Source organism: Rissa tridactyla, chromosome 8 (assembly GCF_028500815.1).
Source record: "Rissa tridactyla isolate bRisTri1 chromosome 8, bRisTri1.patW.cur.20221130, whole genome shotgun sequence".
Taxonomy (NCBI): domain Eukaryota; kingdom Metazoa; phylum Chordata; class Aves; order Charadriiformes; family Laridae; genus Rissa; species Rissa tridactyla.
Genome location: NC_071473.1, coordinates 54,658,972 through 54,684,465, shown reverse-complemented (window position 1 = coordinate 54,684,465; position 25,494 = coordinate 54,658,972). Strand labels below are relative to the sequence as shown.

Sequence of the window (25,494 nt, the reverse complement as noted above, 5' to 3'; positions counted from 1 at the left end):
CTTTTACCTCGTGTGTAGGTATAAGATATTTTCCCAGGTTATTTGGCCTGGATTGACACTTGTGACAAAGGTGACGGCCTTAGCAAAAAGAATCGGGGGAGAGGAAGGGTGGAGGTGAGGTCTGCGCAATACGGCCTGTGCAGCTGCAGCAGAATTGTTGATGAGTCTCCTTTGTAATAATTAGTAAGAATTTGACGTCCTTGGTTGTGTCACCAGCTACGGTTTCTAGTTGTCTTCGTTCACAGGCCCATTTACTGAGTGTTGGGTTGCTGTCGAGGGGACAGGGTTTCTCCTTTGGGTTTTGGGGGGTTATGGCCAAAGCTGCCAGTGGATCTGCTCGGTGATAGCTGTATTGACCCATTGGGTCTGGAAATGGCCGTTTCCACCTTGCGCAAAGGTGACAGCCTGGCTGTTCTGCAGGAATCCCGGGTACCAGGATGGAGGGGGGTTTGCCAGTCCCCTGGGCCCCAGGACAGAGGGGGATTTGGTGGTCCCCTGGCTCCGGGTACGAGGATGGAGGGAGATTTGATGGTCCTTTGCCCCCGGGTACTGGGATGGAGGGGGGTTTGCCAGTCCCCTGGGCCCCAGGACGGAGGGGGATTTGGTGGTCCCCTGGCTCCGGGTACGGGGATGGAGGGAGATTTGATGGTCCTTTGCCCCCGGGTACTGGGATGGAGGGGGGTTTGCCAGTCCCCTGGGCCCCAGGACGGAGGGGGATTTGGTGGTCCCCTGGCTCCGGGTACGGGGATGGAGGGAGATTTGATGGTCCTTTGCCCCCGGGTACTGGGATGGATGGGGTTTGCCAGTCCCCTGGCCTCGCAGCCCCAGGATGGACGGGAGTTTGCCGGTCCCTTGGCCCCGTGTACCAGGATGGAGGGGGGTTTGGTGGTTCCCTGGCCCGGGGTACTGGGATGGAGAGGGGGGAGAGCAGGGGGTTGGCAGTCCCCTAGCTTCGGGTACCGGGATGGAGGGGGATTTTGCCGGCCCCCGGACCCTGCAGGCCCGGGATGGAGGGGGCTTTGGCGGCCCCCTAACCCCGGGTGCCGGGATGGAGTTGGGGGGGGGTTGTTGCCGGTCCCACTTCGGGGCACCATTTCGCCGCCGTGGCTTGCACCGGGCGGGAAATGGCGGCGGCGGGGGAGGCGGTGTGTCCCGCCGGGCGGCTGCCAGAGCCGGGCCCCGCCGGAGAGGCCTCGCCAGGCCCCGCCCGCTCGGCAGGCGGCGCCGGCCCGGCTGTGGCGGGGGATGGCGGCGGCGCGGAGGGCGGTGGCGGGGGACCCCCGCGCTGGCTTCAGGCGGGCGGCGGAGCCGAGCCCGGCCGTGCCGCAGGGGCTGATCCGGGCGGCTCGGAAGAGCGGGCAGTTAAACCTGTCGGGCCGGAACCTCGGCGAGGGTGAGCGCGGGCGGCCGGGCCCGGGGGGAGCCGGGCCGGGGCTGTGCGGGTGCGCTCGGTGCCGGGGGCGGCACCCGGGGTCGGGTTTGTGTCGGGCTGGCGGCCGGAGCGGCCCGGGGAGAGCGGGCCCCCCGAGCCGAGCCCTCGGCTCCCCTGGAAGCGGCCCGGGCAGTCCTGCGCGGTGCCTCCCGCGCCCGGGGCTCCTGCTGGGCACCGCCGGCCGGGCAGGGCTGGGAAATGCAGAGCGGGCAGCGGCCATTCCGTGCTGTGATCCTGTGAGTAACGAGGGTTTCCTGCCGTCCGTTTGCCGCGCAGCGTGCTTTTGGCGGTTACTGGCAGATTGCCATTAGGTTGTTATCGTCAGCTCTGGAAAAATGTCTCCAGAAAACCAGTTGACTGTGTGGGGCCTGCAGGAAAGCTGGAGGCCAGGGACTTTTTACAAGGACATATAGTAATAGGATGAGGGGGGAATGGCTTCAAACTGCAAGAGGGGAGATTGAGATGAGATCCGAGGAAGAAATTGTTGGCTGTGAGGGGGGTGAGCCCCTGGCCCAGGTTGCCCAGAGAAGCTGTGGCTGCCCCATCCCTGGAGGGGTTCAAGGCCAGGTTGGCCGGGGCTTGGAGCAACCTGGGCTGGTGGGAGGTGTCCCTGCCCAGGGCAGGGGGTGCCACTGGGTGGCCTTTAAGGTCCCTTCCAGCCCAAACCATCCTGTGGTTCTACGTATATGTGTGTATGTATGTAGGAAAAGCACTACGATGGTGTGAAGTTTGAGAGTAAATATCATCATACAGTTAACACGTGTATGTTTGTGTATGCAGTGCCTCAGCATGTGTGGCGGATAAATTTGGATACCCCAGAGGAAGCTCATCAAAATCTCTCCTTTGGCGCGGCGGATCGCTGGTGGGAGCAGACAGATCTGACCAAGCTGATACTTGCCTCAAACAAACTGCAGTGTCTTTCAGAGGATGTCAAACTTCTGCCTGCGCTCACTGTTCTGGATGTAAGTACCATGATCACGTTATGGCAGGGCTGTGCTCTCCTTGTAGGAGGTGGGAAAACATGGATTAGATCTTTGTTTTCCATTTCCCTGCAGTGGTGGATGTGTAGAAGTGGCATCGGTGTATTCTCAGGATAAAGAAAAGCTTGTTGCAGATCGCTGATAGTATAGTGATTTATACGCTGGTAGTGGGTACAGTTCTGTAGAAAGATCCAGGAAGTTTTATTATGGACACTGAAGGAAGAGCTATTACTGGATGCAACCACCTTTCCTGCACACACCCCTCTTTCATATCTAATCTCTTAGCATTTATCAATTCAGTAGAATTTTCACAGATTGGCAGTTGCAACACTGCTATTAGTAATTGCGTTAAGGCATGGACGTACCTATTACTGTGTACAAAATTATTCTGCTATTTGTGTACAAAATTATTCCGTGTATTAGGTTAGCGTGAGTTGTTTCTAGGGTAGGGAAAGAAAACCTACATGGTACAAATTAGTAACTGTATTCTAAAAACTTTATTTTCCAGGTGCATGATAATCAACTGACATCGCTTCCTTCTGCTTTAGGACAATTAGAAAATCTTCAGAAACTTGATGTCAGGTATGTACATGTTACAGAACTGGAACATGAGATCCATTGCAGTGACTTCCACAGTGTGAATAAGGCATTGCAGTATGTCACGTTTTCTTTCAGAAAATTAGTTTCAGATTTTTAACTAACCTATAGTAGCATATTGAGAATCGTAATGTTTTGGATCAAAACTGATGGTCTTTGGTTTGTTAAAATTATTTTCACTGATACTCAAAGTCACAGTCTCGCTGTGAAAACAGTGATCTTTTGAATAATTACACAAAAGCAATGTCTACATTCATGTACCTCAGTCTGGCAATTTGGTTCTAAAGGAACAAAAATACGTTTTGTCATGAATAATATACATTGTAAATAATTGCATAGATCTTGTTCGTGCTGGAAAGTTCGTATTCTTCTGTTTACTGGAGTAATTTTCTAAGTTTGTGCACAAGGCGAAAGCGGCTGTGTTGCCACTGTAGGTGTGAACTACATAAAACAAATGTAAGATCCAGCTAGAATATTGTTTAGTTGTTCAAGAATGCTTTTCATCATCATCTGAATTTACAAAGATAATTAATTTGTAACTCTAGTTTGGATAGCAGCACCACATGTAGCAGAAGCGTTCTTTATGCAGTTTTATTCTCAAAACTACTTGGTAATTGTTTTTTCCCTTTGTGTTCCATGTTTTAATACTAGCCACAACAAACTGAAAGGTATCCCAGAAGAGTTGATGCAGTTGTCTCACTTGAAGAGCCTTCTTCTTCACCACAATGAGCTGAGCTGCTTGCCAGATGGATTTGGACAGCTTGTCAATTTAGAAGAACTAGTAAATTACAACTTTTTCAAAAATATTTATTTTTGCAGAGAGGCTGATTTATCCATATTTTGCTGCTGCTAATTAAAAAAACCCCCATAGCTTAGGTGGCAGAACTTTGTGAATATTCTAATGACTTATGTAGGTTGTCAGTTACTACGTGGTGGGGTTTTTTGTTTGTTTGTTTTGTTTGAAATCAAGTTTTGCTCTTGGTTTGCCAAATATTTTAAGAAAAATCAAATCCCTTGTGATCTGTCAGTCACGGGAGACTTGTTTCTTCCATTCGCATTTCTACCAGGGAGATCCTGAATATGTCAGCCATCTAATTTTAATGTTCTGCCAGTAATTAACTTTGCAGTAGCAGTACTCATGGGATATTTTAAACATCTCTATTTCTAACCCCTCTCTCTCTTTCTTTTTTTAATCTTCAGGATCTGTCCAACAACCATCTCACAGACATTCCAACAAGTTTTGCTTTGCTCATTAACTTAGTGCGACTCAATTTGGCTTGTAATCAACTCAAGAACCTGCCTGCAGATATCAGTGCGATGAAAAGTAAATTAGTTTCCTCAGATTATTAAATGCCGTACAGCCAGTTCTGTAGTTTGTTCAGAAATGGAGTGCATATTATTCAGAATTTAAAAAATATATTCTTAAAGGGTTACTGTATTCTCAAGAATACTAGTTCAGAATTGTTTTAAAAAATCAGCTAAATCTGCTGGATATCAAACTTGAGTCCTCTTATGGTTCATATTTCTTGATAAATGGGACATGGAATGATCAGAAAAGTGTAAGTATTAATAGAGTTAGAAGCTGTTAGCCTTAAGACTGCAATAAGCAATTTGGTAATTTTTTTTTCGCTTTATTGCATAGTTTGAGTGGCAAATAAAGCATAAATGAGAGAGAGTTTAAATTATTGGAGAGAAAAACCCCATAAATTAGAGAATGATAAAATTGAATTCTAGTATTCGAATGTTAAATATCAAGCTGACTGGTGGTTGATAGGAAACACCTAGTTTAATAGCTGTGGCAGATCTCCAGGAGGAGTGGTAGACTGCCAGCTTTTATAAATGCTCTAGAAATTCCCTGCAGATCTGTCTGAGTCGGTCTGCAATATTAGGCCCTTTTTTGTTCCCTCCAGTCCCGTACTCTAAACAAGAGCTGGTGTCTGGCAGCGTCATTGAAAGCATTCCAGAGTGTCCCCTGAAGAGCAAATGAAAAGCAGATGCCTTGTTTTCAGAAATGTTGACGCTAACTGATCTGATTTCTTCAAAAATTCCGATTGGCAAAATGTAGTTTTATTTATTTCAATACCCGGGATATTTATGCTTCTGTAGAAAATGACTTTTACCTTCTCTTTTTCTTCCGTTTGTCACTTGCACGCTTACTTCTGTAGGCTTAAGGCAGCTGGACTGTACTAAAAACTACCTGGAAACTGTACCTTCTAAACTAGCAACTATGGCATCTTTGGAACAGCTTTATCTGAGAAAAAATAAATTGCGTTCCTTAGCAGAATTTCCCTCATGCAAATTACTGAAGGTAAGGTTTGAAATGGTTGATACACTGGTATTTGCTGTAAAGTTTTAAAATAATAGCTGTTACTTTAAACACAAATTTTTGTGAATTGCTTTGATCAAAAGTTTATACATCCTCATTTGCAATTACTGTCCACAGTGGTCAGTCTTAAGGTCATTTGCAAGACAGATTTGCAGCAGTACACTTCAGATTTGGAAAATAAAAGAAATATTTAGAAAAGTGACAGAAAAACTAGATCTAATGTTGCCTGCAACAGTTTTTTTTTAATCTCTAAGAACATTTTCTGGATAAATTTACTTTGTTCACTGTCATTTTTATTTGTAACTGCAGAGAAAGTATACTGTTTATTTTTCCTTTCAGCATAATCAGATCTGCCAGGTCTTTTGTAGCCTTAATTCCCAATACATTTAAAATTGAAAATTGCCTGCTTCAGAATATCAGAAATTTGTTATTCAACTAATAGAAAAATGAGTGGGCCAGTTGAATGCCCACATCACTGTGTTGTTTCCAATCACCAAATCCGTCAAAGAATGCAGATACCTTTGTAGTTCCGCATAACTGAACTTGGCAGTTAAAATCCCATGCTATTTCAGCATTTTCTAACAAAATCCGTATTGATATGTGAAGTTCAGTGGCTTAGTGTGTCCAGCAGCATGCGTGCGCTCTCATTAGTGTGAAGAACCATTCGATTTTTCCATTGTAAGTGAAACATTTCCAAATGGGAGATGGAGAGCTGCCCTCCCCATTTCCTGTGACTTGGAACTGAAGAAACTTCTTGAGCAAAGAAGTCATTGACAAGTTCTTGACAAATGCAGAGAAAATTTATTCCTAGCTTGGAAATGGAATTCAGAGCCGAGGGTTCTGTGATGGTTTCAGAAAAGCAAAGTTCAAACTCATGTCTCTGGATCTTTGGAGGCTTTGATATTTCATACGCAGATGAAAAGGAATCAAGATCTGTATTTTCTCCACATCACCATGTGTTTTTTCCAGTGCCATGATTTAGGAGATCAGAGTAATTTTGCCAGGGTAACATAATTGTAGGTGATCTTTGTTTCCATAGGAGTTACATGCTGGTGAAAATCAGATTGAAATATTAAATGCAGAGAATCTGAAGCATCTGAATTCCCTCTCTGTATTGGAACTTAGAGACAACAAGATAAAATCAGTTCCCGATGAAATTGCTCTGCTTCAGAAGCTGGAGCGACTTGACCTCGCCAACAATGATATCAGTAGGTAATATTAAAAACTGCATTATGTCTGTGATGAGGCATAGCTAATGGCATCTAATGACAACTAATTCTATAGCTGATGTATTTCACTTTGTAAAATGTAATTAAAAAAGGACTCAATCATAAAATGAAGGAGCCCTTTCTGTATTATGTACATGCTATGATCAAACCATGCCCTTCTTAAATGTAATATATTCTGTATCTTTTTATTTGAACCTGAGCTTCAGAATACCGGTCCATCTGAGAAACCATTGTAAATTCTTCAGAATTTGTTTTGGAGCTGCTTTGAAATGAGGTGTTTCCTTTTGCAGATTGCCTTACACGTTGGGGAACCTTCCTCAGTTGAAATTCCTGGCATTGGAGGGAAATCCTTTGAGAACTATTCGAAGAGACCTTCTGCAAGTAAGCACTACAGACAGTATATAAAGTTTAGTTATGTTACATACGTACGTTATCCAAATTGTGTAGCCAAAACATTAAAATAAGGAGATGTCAAGTAGCCCGTGCAAGTTTAATGCATCTCTTTTGTGTATGTTGTGATTTGAGCACTCTTTTCACTGGAGCCTGGTGCAGTGCAGAAGATCATGAGGACTGTGCAATGAAGGAGGTCATTGCTTTATAGGACCTGTTTCTCATTTGCTGCAGTTGTAACATATATTGCAAATGGAGCACTGGGTGTCTGGGAAAGAAAGGATAAGGCAGCTGTCTGCTGCCTAATCCTGCTGCAGTCACAGTTCATTGCAGCGCCAGGCAAGTACTTTACATCAGGCTTTACCTAAACGAGCACGGATTTCTGTTTCTCACTTCCTACTTGCCTGAATTAAGGATCTAGGATTCAATTTCCACAGCGTATTTGATGGCAGCTGCATTTTGAGCAGTGACAACCTGATGCACTACCTTTTCTTAGGGATAACCTACACCTCACATCTGCATTCTCTCTGGAGGTAACCAGCAAAGCGAAGGTGTGAATTGTGCGTGAGAAAACAAGTAGACAGGCAGCAGGGAGGCTGGAGCACGGGCGTTACTGCTCCTATAGAATTCCCTTTTATTTTTAGCCCCAGCGTGCCCCACTTCTCATTGGTGGTATACGTTATTTCTTTCCATGCTTTTGCCAGTGTTACAAAATAAATAAATGTTTACAAAGCACTGGGACTCTCTGTTGAAATGAAATTTTGTAATACCTGTCCGAAGAGGGAAAACATCACATATCTGATTAAGTGAGCATCGTATGCCCTGAATTAATGAGCAGGGGTTCTGTGGATGGAAGTCGTACGTGATTCCAGAGTTCAAAGTTGGCTTGAAACGTGCATGCGATGGAGTCTGAGCGAGGGCTGCCTGGCTGCTTTAGTTCTGGTGTTCCCTAACTTCAGAGGATTTGTTGTCTTTCAAATGTGGAAGCATAGATGTATGTAATTTCTTGCTTATATTTCAAATTTGTAGCACAGGTAGAAGGATTCCATTATGACATTTTATACTTACACTGTCTTGGTCCATTACTAGCATTGTAAATTCATACACCTGGAATTTTATATGCCCGTCTAGATTTTTTTCCAGTTGATTTAGAGGAGTTATTGATCAAGCTTGTAGGGTTCCCCAGGCACTTGCTAGCTGCAGGTGAACACGGAGGTGAGGATTGGCAAGGACTGGGGGTAGGTACTGCCTAGCGGGCACAGATTCAGATTCTTCTCTTGTCCAGCCGTGCTCCCTCTCATCTCCTCCTGTTCCTCAGGCCTCTCCTCCTACTCCCAAACCTCTTCTTGTTTCTTGATGAATTTCCAGTCAATCTCTGTTAAATCCCAGTCTCTCTTTTTAGCATAACGTATCATCACCTGGCTGTTGACCTTTGTCTTATTGTCTGCTTTCCTCTGGGCGCAAGCCATGTGCTTGTTCCTCAGCTTTCTGTTTGACCTTTGTCTTTTCCTTAAAAGTTTCCAGGCTCTTCCATAGCGGCTTCCCTCGTCTCGCTCAGCTCGGCCCATGCCAGCCCTAGTCGTGCCTGCCGTCAGTCCCGATCTCCTCCTCCTCTTTTCTCAGTCTTTTCTGTTTCTGTCATCTCACCAGATTCCTCATGAGACATCGTTCTTTTCCCACTTCCACATTTGCTTTAGCCCCCACTGTGTTCAGATCAACCAGTCTCTGATTGTGTGTAATACAGATGTCAGCTGGAATGAGAAATGTTAATTCGTATTCAGCACTTTAGTTCAGTCCCTGGTTTTAAAGCATCAAGGAGAAGCATGTAAAATGGTAAGGAGAATCTAGCTTTATCTAAAACAAATGGGATGAGATTATGCTTAATTACTCATCGGTTATGCAGGCAGTTACTGTGTTTGACCAGTACAAGTTGCTATAAGAGGATTGAAACTCCAGTCTTTGGAGAATTGAGCTGTTAAAAATCCATGCAAATTCTGTAAACTGCAGTGTTTTTCCCAGAGTGTATAATTTCGGACATACAAAGTTAGCAGAACACTGAACAGTCAGCTTCCTTGACAAATTTTAAATGTCTTCTCTAAAGCATAATTGTGCTAGACCTTTTTAAAGAGAACATTAAGTTAATTTGAACTTTTTTCCTTGCTCTTGGAACTGGCTAAGTACTTTAGATAAAAAGCTAAAAATGTGGATCTGAGGTAGTGCTATGGGATCAGAAATTTTCAGCTGGAATAAATAAACAAGGTTGTAAATAAGGAAGTTCATAAGCTGCTGCAAAGAGGAGTTTTCTCCAGGAAGCCTTTGGCGGCTTTGGCAGTCATCAGCGCTGTGGGTTCCACCCGTGTGACTGGGATTCTCATTCTTCATTGCCAAAACAGCTGCATACACACTTACTGCCTTTTCTTTTTTTTTTTCTTTTTTTTTTTAAAGAAAGGCACCCAGGAACTTCTGAAATATCTGAGAAGCAAAATCCAAGGTATGTTGCTCTACTGCATTGCATTTTAAAGAGAATCTGAGAAATTAAAATACATTGGAACCTACGGAGGGTAGCTGTTTAAATCTGGGTTCCTCCAGTTCACCTGCAGTAATAGTTTTCTTTACTCAACAGTTTGCTCTTGTATTTCAGTGCTGTTTCTTATTCTATTGGATAATACTGAATAACAAACATTCCTTATTCAAGGTTATCAGTTAGACACATAATCTTAAGTATTTTTCCCCTGGTCCCTTTATACGTTTTGCGTGGGGAATTCCAGTAGCTTTTTTATTTTTCCTCTGAACATCACGGGAAGTTTGCGTAAGGGGTTCATCTTTTTAAGCGTGCCCTCCGTCTGCTGGCTCGGTCACTGGACTGTGACTGTGGGTAGGCGAGATTTTGCAGAGGTGTTGTGGATTATTCGTTCATGTAATAGCAAGGGCAGAACAGCCCTGTGATTCCCAGAAAATACGTACAGGAAAAGGTCTGCCTTAAAGTCTCGGTGATGCCATGAAGTCTACCACCTAGCTGACTAAGGAAATGAGAAGTTTTGGGGGAGAAAGTAACTTATTTTAAATATCATTCTAATCCTGGCCTGTTAGAAGTCATCTTTCTACTCTCTAATAGTCTTGATCCCAACTTTTCCCTATAGAAATAATTAAAAAGCCGTAAAGCGGAAAATCAGATGAAATATTTCAAGGGGATATCTTCTCTGCCCAAATGCTGTATGTTTTTTGCAGAACGCTCTCTTGGATTCAGAGCTCTGCCTCTGTGGATTAAAAAGCACTTAGATGAGTCTGTGTCACGTTTTTCTGTCAGATACAGTACTTTGGAAAAATGAACTGAAAGTATTAAAAAAGCAGACAAAAAGTTGTTAGCTGCTTCTGCGCACTCAGGTCACTTCTCAGATTGATAGCTGGGCTTCTAATTCACTGACATATTTTGGCATGTGGGGTTTTTTTTCTTTTTATTCTGTTTCCTAAACAAAATAGTGGAGACAACTGTATTTTTTATTATATAGGAAACAGGCTGTCGGAGTCTTTAAGTAACTTGCATGCTGAAAACATGAAATCCTTTCAAAACAGGACTTCAGTTTACTGTCTTTGTAAATGTTCATCTTCTAAAGTTTTAAAACATAAACTAGGCAAAATGAACAAGTTCACCGGTCATGTTAAATATAGTATGGAAATGATTATGCCACACTTAAATGCCAAAAAATGCTTAACCTCTTAATTTGGAAGGGACCTTGATAATACACGCAAGCAGCCGTTACTGAGAATGGCATGTGTGCATTTTCCTTTTTGTTACGTGGGTTTCTCTCGGTCTGCCAGAGGATGGCAGTATTAATTAGGTTACTGCAGCGTGTAAAATTGCTTCAAAATGTCAGGTTTCATGCAAATCTGACATATTATTAACTTGACAAAAATTAATTGGATGCTAGAGGACATACTCAGAAGCTTTTCTGCTGAGCTATAATAGATGATACAGTTGTGGATAATAAAATTAACTAATGTCTTGCATGTACAGCAGTGCTTATGATTTTACTCAGCTTGTTATGGCATCTAAGTGGGAGCTAAACCAGTAGCAGTCCTATTTCTGTAGAGGCTTAAACTGGAGAAAGTCCTCTTTTTTTTTTTTTTAGCTTGTTTTTGGCCCTTTTGACCTTTCTTAATGACAGGATCACTAGCTGCGGTGAGGTGCAGTTGTTACTGGACTTTTATTCATGAATGCTGCTGAATTTCCATAGAGTTTTGTTTGATTTCTTTTAGCGGAAGTTGGGTTTATCCTATATTTGGACTTTTAGCTAAGCTTCAGCCTACTTAGGTGTATGTGAGGGCCCAGGTGTGACGCCACACCTGGGATGGGCAGAACAATGCTTTTAATCTGCATTTCTGACACATTCAAAGTAGCCTTGCGACATCCAGAGCTTTTTCATGTGGATTGTAGATAGTAATCAAAGGGAACTCTGCAGAGGAGGCTATGATGAAGGTCTATAAATGTTGATGTTTGAGCTGCAGTTGTGGTGAGGTTTGCTGCTCTGGGTGTAGATGAGCTGGGTCACCACTTCTCGCCCGGCTTCCCTGTTCGTGGTTGTTCCCAGCTCCCCACCCCTTGGAGCCTGCTGCCCAACAGAACAGCCAGCGACCGCGAGCGTAACATCTCTGGCGCTTCCTCACCTCCTTTTTCAAAATCTGAGCCAACTTTCTCCTCCCTAACCCCCCTAAAGAAAACCCCAAACAAACCAGAAACCCAAGACTACAAAAAAACCCAATTACTGGAAAATTCTTGGAATAATCTGAATCATTTTAGATGCGGTTGAGCCCGAATACAGGAAGAATTGGAAAGGGTGATGGCTGGTGTCTGGGACACTAACCCTGCCCATCCGCGTCGTTCAGAACAGCCCAGCCGACGGCAGCCTGGAGTTTGTGTGACTGTGTGTGTTTGTTATCTCTAGATGATGTGACTAACCCAAATGAAGAGCCTCCTGTGACAGCCATGACTCTCCCGAGTGAGTCAAGGGTTAACATGCATGCCATAACTTCACTAAAATTATTGGAATATAGGTATGTCCTTTGAAATACTGCCTACTTCTAAAGTTGTAAGAACACTTTCCTGTTACTTGCTTTTTTTTTTTTTAAATTTTTACTCCATGATGTATACTAAACTGCCTGCAAATCCTGCTGCATTTGTGCATTTTTCACTTCCATTTGTCTGCTCAGGAATAGGCAGATTTGAATTGCAGGTTTTTTCAATTATTTCTTTGTACTATCAAATATTCCGCAGTAACATTGCTTTTAACTCGTTGAAATGCTTAGTACCTTTAGGTGCTTTTAGTACCATTTAACCTTCTTTAGCAATTATCATTAAGTCTCAAAACATCTTGTTGTAGGTGAGTATCTCTTCAGTTATTTCTTAAACCTCACCAGCAATGTGACTTGGTGGCTTTCTGATTAACAGTCCTTGAGGGACTTCAAACTGTACATATTTATATATCTGTTCTACTACTCATCTTTTTCATAAAGAAAGGGAAAATGTCTTGTTATTAAGTAGGAAATGATGAACTTGTTCGCTTTACTCAGCGAAATGCTTTTCATTGTTCAGTGAGAAACAGGCAGCCGTGATTCCCGATGAAATGTTCAATGCGGTCGGAAGCAATCCCGTCGCCACCGTCAACTTCAGCAAAAACCAGCTGAGTGAAGTTCCTCCAAGGTACTTGTGTAAAGGTCATTCTCTGTTTGTAACTTTCCTCTCTACTTTTGTTCCTCAGCATCTTGTGTTTTTCCTCATCAAGTATATTTGCACTTCATGCTACCCATATGTGTGTATACGCACACACACAAATGGAAGTGTAATTGAGACGCTGACTAGGTCGCTGGCATTTCTAGTATGAGTAGCACGCGGTTGGTTCCACTGATTACCGTGACGATGGCGGTAAAAAGGCGCTTGGCTGCGCTCAATGGTGCTTTCACCGCGTGGCGTTTTCCGTCGTGCTTTGCCAGGCGTTGTTGAACTGAATGAGGGGAGACTTCTCACGGTAATGAAGTGCTGCACTTAACTACAGTGCGGTATTGTTTTCTCTACAAAGCCATCTTTTTCCCATATGAAGAGAATCCGTGTGGATTCACCACTTGCTTGGGTGAGAGCGTTGTACTGTAGCTGAGGTTCTAGTTAAATTCCGTTTCTTCAGCTAGAGTAATTGCTTGTGGGTTTTTTCAAGGAGGCCTGAACGATTCCCACGAGTCCTTTCTTGATAATTTTATGTCCCATCACAGCGTTTGATACTATTGCACTTGTTACTTCATCCACAGTCAAGGAAAAGCTTTCTTGTGACACTAATGGCAATAAATAGTCTTTTTGTGTATGGAGGAAGGTTACTGCATCTCCGGTAGCCCAAGAAAATCATGAAAGCTGTTTTTTAAGGATGCCCCCAGATTTGTGAGGGTGACTTACTTCCATTCTTGGACCCAGGTGGGCCGAGCATTTAACCTTTAGCACATAGAACTTGAAGAAGTGCTGTCTCCTGTTCACGGGAAAAGATCTCTCTTCAGTACAATTTCTAGAAAATCGATTTAGCGAGATAACGCTCGTGCCTCCCGTGCGTTTTCACGGGGCTGTTGCATTCTCTGGGGAGGATGGTGTAGGTGTGCGGCTGCTGGGTGCTGGGGAACTCAGTGGCAGTCCAGGTAGGAGGGACAAGTATTTTCTCATTCAGTTGCCTTTTGGTTTTAGGGCTAAAACAGAGGTTCTGTGATAGGGATTCAACAGCTAACTTTTTGAGCTGTTCAATGTTTTACACCAAAGCATCTTAATGTAACACCCTTTTACAAGAAGCAGCGGCTGCTGTGTTCCTGGGATTCGTAATAGCAGATCAGTGGCACAGAAATGAAAGATGGAAATAAAATAACAATCTCTTTCCAAGGGTTTGACTGCTGAGGAAGATCAATGGAGTTGTCTTGCTAAAACATTTACAGGGCAGGAGGTGGAGGTGATGGTCATCTCCGCCGTAGTTTCTGAAATACCTCTTAACTGCGTTTAAGTGAGTAGGCTCGGGCAGTAAAATTTACTCTCCTAATCCGCAAGGGAAAATTTACTCTCCTAATAACTTTAGAAAAGGGATTCTGAGCTTTGTCTTGATGCGAAGTGTAAGACGCCAGGACAGGCGGCTTTCCCAGGTGAAGTTTTTGTTATCTTCATCCACAAAATTGCTTCTGAAATGTCAAGCAACATAGAGTGTCCTTGATTTGTAGGATAAAGCGGGTTTTTTTTCAATAACTTAGAAAATAGAATGCAAACATGAGCTTACATACTAAAGGTGTATTCGTATTGGGTTTCAGGATTGTGGAGCTGAAGGACTCGCTTTGTGATGTCAACCTTGGCTTCAATAAAATCTCATCTATCTCCTTGGAGCTTTGCGTGCTCCATAAATTGACACATTTGGATATCAGGTTCGTGACGCGTGTTGGACTTCCTTTCTCGGTAACTTATTTTCATGCCTCTTTTAAAGCAGCCATCTGTTACAGTGGAATAGTGGTGCTGAAATAATTCTTCATTTCCCAAAATGCCTCCCTGACAGTTGAATGACCGGCAGATCTGAAATAGCAAGTGGCCTAGATTTAGGCATCGGTTAAAGAAAAACACAAAAAACAAGTGGACAAGCTCCGAGACTTGCTGTGATGAAAGGTCTTGCCTCAGTCATAAAAGGGTCTCAGGGATGTTAAGTTGCTATTTAAAAACAGTCTCTCTTCCTTCCCCCAAAAAACCCCGAATCCCCCCCAAGAACTCCTGGAGGATAGCTGGGGAGTGGTACAGCGAAGGTACAAATCTGGTTGTGCTGCCTGAAACTGAAGCTCTCCATAGGTATTTTATTTGCAGTAGTTACTTACTGTCATTTTACCTCCTCTGGATCCTGAGAAATGCTCATTGTGTTTGTTCAGACGTCGGGAACAGCTCGCTGGCATTTGTTATCTTTGGTCCTTCACAAAATGGAACGTAGCAACACACCGTTGCAGAGACAGGTTTCCACTTTGGCTTGGTTTTAAGTAATCTGCCGGTGGCACGAGATAGTAAATTAATTGGCCTGTGACACAAGAGAGTCCAGCGAAGGGCCACCAGGATGCCGAAGGGCCTGGAGCATCTCCCGTGAGGAGAGGCCGGGCGAGCGGGGGCTGCTCCTGGAGCAGGGCAGGCTCGGGGGTCTCACCCCTGGTACAGACCCCGCAGGGAGGGGGCTGAGATGGGCTTGTCCTGGGTGCCCGGGGACAGGACCAGAGGCCACGGGCATGAACTGACACACAGGAGGTCCCTGGACATCAGGGAACGCTCCTCCCTGTGAGGGCGACCGAGCGCGGGCACAGGTTGCCCAGGGGGGTGGTGGACTCTCCATCCTTGGAGATACCCGGAGCCCAACCGGACGCGGTCCTGGGCCACCTGCTCCAGGGGCTGGGCCAGAGGAGCTCCAGAGGTCCTGCCAGCCCCAGCCAGCCCGTGGTGCAGTGAGGTACGTGCTGCTGGTGGAGGAGTTAGGCTGCAGACTGCAGAAATGGGTGATAATATGAGATTGATGAGGGAATGAGGTCAGATATCTCAGTGATTAAGCATTTAGGTCTAAGTCTGGGCATCTTTTAGTGAGCGGTCTTTAATTTCCTGTGGTGGCTCTTTGTGTCACTCTCAGGAAATACCTTGTTTGTCCTTTCAACCCTTGTCTTCCTTGTATTTGAGAAGGTTCTGAATGGCCTCCTGTTGTGGGAAACACTAGGGTGGCAGTACCCAACAATGAGCATGTTACAGCAAGTGGATCCCAGACTAAATTAATTTTGAGGAGGTTTAGAGTTATCCCGCGGATTTGCTTTGCACCGAGCTCTGGGCAGTCTCGGAACCCCACGGAGCTGAACTGCCAGGCGGGTCGAGGGGTTGTCAGATGCTCTGAAATACTTGGGAATCTTTAGAGGACAGACTTTAAATCTCCTGCTGGCAGAAATGAGAATGCAAACCTGGCTTGCAGGAGCAAGCATCTGTGCTTGCGTGTGGTCTTGACCCATTTATGAAGCAATTAATTGGTTTAAGACAGCAGGTTGGCACTGATAAATACGCGTGTTCCGTCTCTGTGGATTCTTAACTAAAGCTTCGTAGAAGTTAGTGATTATTGTTTGTCTTCGTGTGATACACAGAAATAATTTTTTGACATCTCTACCTGAGGAAATGGAGGCACTGACGAGACTGCAAGTAATAAATCTTTCCTTTAATAGGTGAGCAACTATTTAGATTTTTTTTTTAATACAATAATAAAAAGAACTAGGCCGAATTCAGTATGGTTTTCCTGTCACGTAAGAATGAGGAGGCACTTGATCGACTTGCTGTGAGCTTAAAACAGATGAAGTGAATGGACTTTACACAATGGGTGGTGTATTTTTGGAATTTTCTGCCACAAAAGTTTTGGGGAGAGACAGTAGCAACTGGTTAAAAAAGGCATTAAACAGCCTTGTGAAGGATATTTCAAAGAATGGATACCAACAGGGGCGCCCTTTGGCACCCCCAGCGCAGCAGCTGGGAGTGATGGAGCAATGGGATTCTAAACGTCTGATTTTAAAGGCTGCTAATGTTTTGAATGCCCTGTTTCTGACTCTCGTTGGTTTGCCTCCTTTTTCTTCTTGAAGATTTAAAGTATTTCCCAGCGTCCTTTATCGCATCCTCACTCTGGAGACCGTCCTGCTCGGTAACAACCAGGTTGGGTCCATCGATCCTCTGCAGCTGAAGAAGCTGGACAGGCTTGGGACGCTGGACCTGCAGAACAACGACCTCCTCCAGGTGCCACCCGAACTTGGGAACTGCGAAACTCTGAGGTGGGTGCTTTAAGCGGGGGCCCGTTTTATAAAAATATATCCCGACGGATTCCTTCAGGGCACGGGTTGTCAGAGGGAAAAGTACTAAGCGGCAGCGTGTTTGTTGGTGGGTCTCGATGCACAAAAAGGGTCTCCCTCGCCATTTGTAAAACAATGCAGTTTCTTCCGTATTTCCTCAATATTATGGAGAATTGGGGGACTTTTTTAAAAAAATGGAAAGGGGATGTTGGTTTGTGTGAATCTAGTGTTGGAGCCTGAGCCAGTGCCCTCGTGGGTGTGCCCAGACGCGCTGCTGCTGCGCGTATAGAGGAGCCAGGAGGCGAAGCGTGGCACCGACTGCCAGTTACTGCACGTTGCTCCTCCGCCGGGCGTGTGAGTCGCCTGCTGCGAGAGAGACGGGGAACCTCCTCTAAATAGCGTACGCTATCCCCGCATGTGCGTATCCCCGCATGTGCGTATCCCCGCATGTCGCACCTCAAAGACGACAGTTAGGCCAAAGGAGTCTTCTCAAAGACATCACGTTCCTGGGCCCTGTGGTTCTCCCCTTTAAAGGGCACTTTCCAGGGAGACTTCAAAAATACAAAATAAACCACCGCCCCCCCAGGCAAAAACCTCCACCGAGACTTATGCAGACCAAATAGCGGGCTAGCAGCTAAGCTAGAGAGCGGAGGGTTACGATTTAACCGAGTTTTCCCCTTTTATTGTGCCATTTCTATATTTCAGAAGTTCTTTTTCTCACTCTTTCTTCTGGCAGAGGCTTGCTGAACAAGTGTTGTGTGTCTGCAGTAATAAACCAGCACTGATTTCTTAGCATGAATTAAAATTCAGATGGCTCTACAGAAGGTAGGTTAGTGTGAACCAGGGAAGCAGAAACTAAGAGTCTTTTAGTAGAACAGAAGAGGAATTACTTACGAATTTCAAAAGATTCAAAAATCTATATACAGTGTATGGATGTGTTGGTAGAAGGAAAAACCTTTATAGGAGTGACTCAAACTCTGTTTTCTAGGACGCTGCTGTTAGAAGGGAATCCATTCCGCACTCCGCGGGCAGCCATCCTGGCCAAGGGAACGGCCGCGGTGCTGGAGTACCTGAGGAGCCGAATTCCTGCGTGATTCCAGTAGCCGGTGTCCTTGGCAGACCCAGAGTCAGAGTCCAAGCAAAGCCTGACCCTGTCGACCAAATGCCGTGGGGTTTTACCGCCTTCCTCCTCCTTCGTCAGCCGGCTCTTCAGCGGCCGGTGCCACGAAGCGTGTGTGACGCTGTTTGTAGTTTGCATGTTAAGGAAGAACTCGCCTGTGAAACATTTTCCCCTCGAGGCTGCATGTGTCAGGAGTGCATTTTACAATACCACAATACACGTTTACGCTTTTTGGAATAAAGAATGCCAGTGCCAGCTGCCTTCAGGAACAGTGACAATCGGTTTTCTACAATTCAGCTGATTTTTAAAAGGAATTGTCGACGTCAAAGTATTTGAGCAAAAGGCAGAAGTGAACACTTTGATTTTTGTCTGCCTGTTTTCTAATCTCTCGTCAGGTATTCAGCCTCGTCACTGCTGCTCCCTGGGTGGCAAACGCTGGCGCCCTTGACCTGCGTGCTGGGGAGACGCATTCGGTGCGAGATGTGCCGCGGCCGTGCGCGTCTCACGGAGCAGTGACCAGAACGTGGCTGGTGTTGGTAACTGCACTGAAACAATAAATGTTTGCTGTCGGATGGATGTTTTGGGGTTTTTTAAGCATATGCTATAATTAAGTTTTCTAGCCAGTAACCTTAGATACCCTTTCATTTTTTATTTAAACTCACTTCTGTGTCCTGAAAGTGATACTTTTATTAATACTAGTAACGCACGATGGCTATTAGTAATACAAAGGGCCGTGCTGCCTGCTGCCGCCCGGTGACCGCAGGGCCCCTGTCCCGCTGTGGGGCTGCTCCGGGACTGGGAAGGGGATGGGAGCAGGGACCCGCTGGATCCCGCGGGCAGGTGCTGTGGGATGGCTGCTTTGCTTTTGGGACTGCCCCAGCACGCTGTCACCGCGGGGCACACGGTGCGTCACCCAGGGCAGCGCTGACCCCAAATGGGTGTCCTTCCCGGGGGATGCGTGATAAGGAAAAAACAGGTGTCGTGAAAGGATTTTCCTTTCTCCTTTCTGTAACAGCAAAATTTAACATGGGTGAAAGTTAAACTCTCCAGGTTTTGAATGTGTCTGGAATTAACACAAAACGCACTCGCTCATCCCCAGGGTCTCCACATTTAGTGAGCACCTTTCGCAGGAGCCGGGGGCAGCTGGTGCCCCTGGGGAGGGACCAGCAGGGGCCGGCGGCTGGAGCTCCGTGCCCTGGGGGCTGGCAGGGACCTGCTCCAGCCAGAGCGGGCTGAGGGGTGGAGGGACGGGGAGAGGGAAGGGACAAGGCCTCTCCTGTTAAAAGGTGTCTGCGCAGAAAGCCTGCTGGCTTCTTGGAGCTGGAACACGTCAAGAGCTGTTTCGGAGTCACTTGCGTGAGGGAACTGCTGCTGCTCTTGCCCCCCCCCCCCCACGACCCTCCCTCTTGTTTCCCCGTCTTCCCTACATTATTTGTACCCAAAAAGCAGCAAATACCAGCTTTTCTTCCCAAGCTTGCAGCCGCTGCATTCCTCATCTGATGTCTCACCGGGAGCTGGGGCGGAACACGGGCAGTTGCTCAGTTTTCAGGTCTCTCTCTGCCGTGTCGGGTAACGAGAAAGCGCTTTTTTCCCTCGAATAGGCTGGGTTTGCCGTGGGCGCAGCAGCCGCTGCTGCCGCTGCGAGCGAAGCCCTGCTGGGGGGGGTCAGTGGTGGCCACCCCCGGTTCCGAGGGACGGGTCGGTGACAGCCGTCTCCTTCCCCTCGCTCGGGGAAACCTCGCCTCCTTTCCAAGAGTAACAGATGACAAAGCTTAATTACAATAAGGTGACGTTTTTATTATTTATACAATAAAGAGACTTTTTAATGTTATTCAAAACACTTTTTTAAATACTGAAAAAGTTGGGTACACCAAAGCCGAAAAATGGCTCTGCTATACACTGCACAGCATTGGTTTAGTCCCTGTATTTCTTTTATGTACAGAAGCATCTGCAAAATGCATTCGAAACACAATATGCACCTTACGGATAAGTGTCATACATGAAATAAAACTGGAAGGATACAACCTGCGTGTGCAAATTAACTAACGATAGAATTGATTGCACTGAATCAATAGATTTAAAATATAATTTTGAAGTACCTTTTTGCACATAAAATGAAGCAGCTTTCAAGTTCAGTAAGTCTTTATACTGCAAAAAACATTAAGTACATTCACAATCTATGTTAATAAAGTAGTAAATATTTCTTCATTCAGCTGTTATTTACATTAATACTGTAATTAAACTGAAAAGTACAGTTAGTCATTTGTAATATAGCAATCTTTTAACACATACAAAAATGACCATTTTCTGTATATAATTTAAGCTCAAAATCACAATTATCTCAAAATATTAATTACAATACAGCCATCTCCATCATAATTAAACATGTCTTTTATAAAATGGTAAAATTTTTAATAAAGTAAGCTGTTGGTTCTGAACTGGCTACAGTACTGACAAGTAGAAAACGCGGGCGCGGGGGGCGCTGGGGAGCCCGGGGGGTGCCACGGGGCTTGTTGGGGACCCCGGGGGTGCCACGGGGGGCACTGGGGAGCCTGGGGGTGCCACGGGCCCCGGCCTGGAGGCGGCGAAGGCCCTGGCTGCGAGAGATGCTGCCTCTTGTTGCCGCAGGGCCGGGGCCGCGGGACGTCCAGGAAGAGGAGTGGCAAAAGGCTCTTCTTTTAAATTCTTTTTGTCTTTTAAGAGAAACTATTTATGATTCGCAAACACTGTCTTTTGGGACCGGCTTCTCCATGACCCGCAGGCGCGGGTGTCCCTGCCTGGCCCCCGCTGCGCCGCACACGGGGCTCGGTGCCCACCTCACCCGAAGTGTTCAAAACAAAACCAAACCTCCAATTAATCCCTATCCCATCCAAACCACTGGCCTGAAAGTTGTATCGTCACGGTGTGTTCCACTCACGCTGGCGAGTCTGACAAGTGAAATAAATCCTTACAGCTGAGCGCCTGGAAATGAAATCGTCCCTCATTGCGCGCTTGCTTAAAATGAAATCTCTGCGGGCAGAGGGGTGGGGGGAGAGCGCTGGGGGGGCGGGGAGAGGGCACACACCACCCCGGGGGTCGGGAGCTCAAACTTCAGCTAAAACGTTGCTCTCATCAGAAATTCTACATGTCAAATGCCACCAGTCAGAAATGCTGCTGAGGCAGGGGGTGACTCCACAGCCCAGGGCTGCGGCGCCGCCTCCTCTGCCTGGCCATGAATTTGGGGGGCTGGGCACGTGTGTGGAACCCTGGCTCTGTCCTGGCCGCGCGGGCGAGGGGCAGCGGTGACACCAGAAACCCCCCTGCTCCTGGCTTCGCCCCCACTGGGGTGACTGGGTGGCACCGACCCTCCTCCGGCCGGCGCTCGGTGCCCAGCGGGCACCAGCACCCTGATGGCCGACCGTCCCCGTCCCCGTCCCTGTCCCCTCCTGGGGACCGGCTCCTGCCCGCGCAGGCTGACGCGTGTGGGGTTTCGTTTCAGACTGTCTTTGCATTTACCGTTGCTTACAGCTCTATCAGATATATACGTATATACACCCATACCCAGAAGCGAGCATTTGCTGATTGCACAAGGTAACTAAGTGCTATATTTCACGCCAGAGAGGTTTAACCAAGGAACGGCTTTACATCCAAAGTGCTAAGGAGCAACAGCAAACCAATCTCCTGGCCTTTTCGTACTGGAATTTTTAGTTGGGGTTTTGGCTCCTGGTGGTGTTCCGTACCGTCAGTGATTTCCCTTCCCAGGTGTTCCTAGACGAGCTAAAAGGGGGGCTATTGCAGCAACGTTTCCAAGGGCTTTTCATTCCCGTTTGGAAAAGGCCGCCCTGTCACAGCCTCTCAGGCCGCACATTCCCCACGGACCCCTGGAAATGGCTGCACCGGCCGCACTCGGGGACCGACCCCTGGGCTGGGCTCCCCCTGTCCCTGCCCCGGCTCTGTCCTGGCCAGGCACGGCCCCCCCCACAGCAGCCACCCCCGGGCCGTCAAACGCACGTGCAGACACGGACAGGTTCCAAAACTGCTCGGAAAACACCGAAACCAGATTTGAAGATGTTAAATGACCAACTGGCTTCTAAGTGTGACAGTTTATCAACACCCAGGTAACACCTGCGAGCTGTGCACTGGAAAACGGGTAAATGATTAAGACCAGAGGGTCCTGCAGTCTGGTCTTAATTTTTTTCTCAAAATAAGAAAAGTATTTTGGAAGCAGCTTCCCTCCCCCCCCTTTTCCCCCTAAGAGCTGCCTTGTAACACGACTGCAGAAAAGCAAACCCGTTCCTACCAGCCTGGCCAGCGGGCTCTGGGCACTCGGGGTTACGGGGCCGGGGGCAGCGCAGGACCCGGAGCTCTGGCACCGACACTGAGCTCCTTAAAACCTGTTGTAAAACGAGGATAAGGGAATCCCATCACAGGCTTCTTTTTTTAATCTAGCCCTTCCCTGAGGATCCTTAGTTAAGTAAGTGTTTATTGCACGGAAAAATGTAAAAAAGCCGACCGTCACCTGCCTCAGCACTTGCCCCATCACCCTATTTAGTAAAAAAATAAAACTAAATAATATCGTAATTCTGCACAAAGCATGCGCGTAACCTGGTACCCGACCTGCAAACCTGGTTCTACGTGACTGTGTCTGGGAGGTCCCAGGAAAGGCAAAAGGGGCGAGTCATTTTGAAGGACTAATATAAGAATCCTAAGGAGTCCCATTACAGTAATTTTAATTGCTCATAGTATTAGTACTAGCTAGACATCATTTCAGCCAATTTGAATACAAAATAATGCCCAAAAGAAAGCAGCTGGTATTTTTTGGGCAGTGGGGGTCGATATTAAAACTTGGCTAGTGTCCGTTTCAGCGTCTCCCCCAAGCCTGTTTGCAGGGTCGGCGGGACTCTTGCTGAGTTAAAGACTTAAATGCCACACTCCGCTGCACTGACTTCGTTTTATCGTGATTTGCTTTTCATCACGTTAATGAAAGCGCTCGGCAATCCCGGCAGCCAGCCCTGCACGCGGCCCCGGCCACGCGGCGTGGGGAAAAGCAGCCCAGCACGAGCTGCGGGGTTACCCAGCGCTGAGGCTCTCGCGCCGATGCGCAGTTTACCGCGTTTGACCGGTAAGTCGTTACCTCGGTTCCGGGCCCTGAGGCAGAGCCCTCGCCCCTTCCTGGCGCCGCAACCCCCGGCCACGGTTCTGGGGCTACCTGGGTAATATTTAACGCTGCCCCACGGCTCGGGATCGGCTTGTTCTGCTCGTGGGGGGTGGATGGACGCTGCACGGTGACCTCAGCCAGCGTCGCAGCAGGATTCATCATTTACTGCGTTTTCCTGCCCGCAGCGGAGTCCCGGGAAGGATTTCTGACTGCAGGGTGTGCTACCACGCTCAGAGGAGGGATTTTCTGCATGAAAAGACACAGGCAGCTCCACAGAGGAATTTAGGTGCATAAATGCCTATTAAGGGACCTAATTCCCATCCAACGTAATTAACTGGAAGCTACATAGGTGCCTACAATTTTCTGAACGTGATGCTGGATAAACCCTTATTTCTTTTTTTTTAAAGGGCAATGAGGGCTTAAGGATGGAACTTCTGTCCTCTGAAATGCCAAGAATGTTAGAAATGTTTTAGACGGACTTTGCCAGAGGCTGCATGATTTGTTATGAAATTACATCCACGTGATGGAAAACCAAAAGCTGAAAAAATTTGAGCAAATAACGATTCAAACCCAAATCAGCAAGCCTTTCCAGCTGGTGCTATCAAGAAGATTTGAATTTACTGAAAAGAATAATTACAGAATTACACACAGAATGGTTTGGGCTGGAAGGGACCTTAGAGACCACCCAGTGGCACTCCCTGCCCTGGGCAGGGACACCTCCCACCAGCCCAGGTTGCTCCAAGCCCCGTCCAACCTGGCCTTGAACCCCTCCAGGGATGGGGCAGCCACAGCTTCTCTGGGCACCCTGGGCCAGGGGCTCACCGCCCTCACAGCACAGAATTTTTTTCCTGATATCCAATCTAAATCTCCCCTCTCTCAACTTGAGGCCGTTACCCCGTGTCCGTCACAGCGCTCCCTGATCCAGAGTCCCTCCCCATCCTTCCTGTAGGTCCCCTTTAGGGGGGGCCTCCATCAGCGTGCACTTGATGGGAAGAGAAGAAAGGGTTAAGACTTTCTAGAGGTTCTCACAAGCAGAACGGTAAAATACCCCTGGGGTGCCCTGTGCCATTGCTACACTCCTCCGGCCTGGGTTTTTCCGTGTGTTTTGCAGCTGGAAAAGGAGGGAGTGAGCCCGGCCCTCCCGGAGCAGGTCCTGGCTCTCCCCACAGCCCATTGCCAGCGCTGTCACTCGGGTCAATGCCAACAGGATCCCCTGCAAAAAAATCTCATGGGAGGTTTTCTTACGTTTTTCCATCTTACTGCGGGTTATAAACACGATGGGCACCGAGCCCCCGGCAGTTTTGCCAAGTTCCGTGCTGGCAATACTCTCTGCTGGGAGCAGCAGCAGGCCGTTGACCCGCAGGGTTTCCAATCCGCGCACTTCGCTGGGAAAGTCAAGCTTTTCCCAGGCTCGCTCAGTCACTCACGGCGCCCCGCGATGCAGCACGGCTCAGGTTAAATCTGCTCCCGCCTGGTTTAGAGAGCCTGTTCCTCAAACAAAGGGTCCTGGAAAGGTTAAAGCCTCCCTGACGGTGAATATAGCGAGCAGGCGCTCACACAGCCTGGGCCAGAGTAAAAATACCGACCGAGGTAAGCCTGGGGGAACGGGGAATGTAAGTAAAGGGCCTGTAATTTCAAATTAAGAAGTTAACGAATAAAATTAGCAGCAACCACAGAAGTTTTACTGCCACCCATCACAACCTTCTTCCATTTGTAGCTGTCTAAACTCACTGCTCGTCCATTTAGTGTGTTCACGTGGAATCAACTACAAGTGCCAAAGAAACGGAAGTTAACCGATTTTCATGTAGGTTAGTTATATCTAGGTCCCAGAGTTGACAGTATAATTTATTAAGTATCTCACCCTGTATAGTGACAGTTTTACTAATTAATATGGAGCCAGCTATACACACTGCATATGTACAGGTATTTTCGTAAGGCATATAATATCTTTGCATTGAAAATAAATGAACATTATTAAATTTAATTTAATATATACTTTCTTTGAGGTGTTTATGAAAATATTTTTTCTCTATATTTTTGTATGTGACATGATAGAAATATTTCATGGGAAGTACAGGTTAATATATTTCATCTTTATAAAGGCATATACAACTTTGAGGCAGTGTTTCTGATGGACAGCAGAATTCCTAAAGAATTTGTATGTGCTTCTGTGTTTTGAAATCATATGAAATTGACTTTAAGAAGTAACTTGATTAAAAAAACGCACCAATGCACAGCCAGAGGCTGACAATTAAAACTAATACATAGCCACATGAACAATATATTTATATAGTTAATATATTTTTTTCCAAGATGATTGGTACTAACATATAGTATTATACATTTGGCACTACTGTTTGCCATTGGTCCAGCAATTGGCAAAAAATTTGTTTCTTATGTATAAATCTGTTTGAACATTAGATCTGGCTAGACATAT

The 25,494-nt window shown here is 46.3% G+C and overlaps 1 protein-coding gene across 1 annotated transcript; it reads left to right on the top strand.

The window, feature by feature from the left end:
• Positions 1–1,228: 1,228 nt before the first annotated feature.
• Positions 1,229–18,492, top strand: LRRC40 (leucine rich repeat containing 40). The gene is made up of 15 exons (XM_054212543.1): positions 1,229–1,393; positions 2,213–2,394; positions 2,921–2,994; positions 3,661–3,790; positions 4,210–4,333; positions 5,175–5,317; positions 6,375–6,547; positions 6,855–6,945; positions 9,400–9,445; positions 11,898–12,006; positions 12,545–12,652; positions 14,278–14,388; positions 16,111–16,188; positions 16,597–16,782; positions 17,789–18,492. Exons 1-15 carry the CDS (start codon positions 1,246–1,248, stop codon positions 17,892–17,894), a joined length of 1,809 nt encoding a protein of 602 aa, XP_054068518.1. The 5' UTR covers positions 1,229–1,245; the 3' UTR covers positions 17,895–18,492.
• Positions 18,493–25,494: the final 7,002 nt, after the last annotated feature.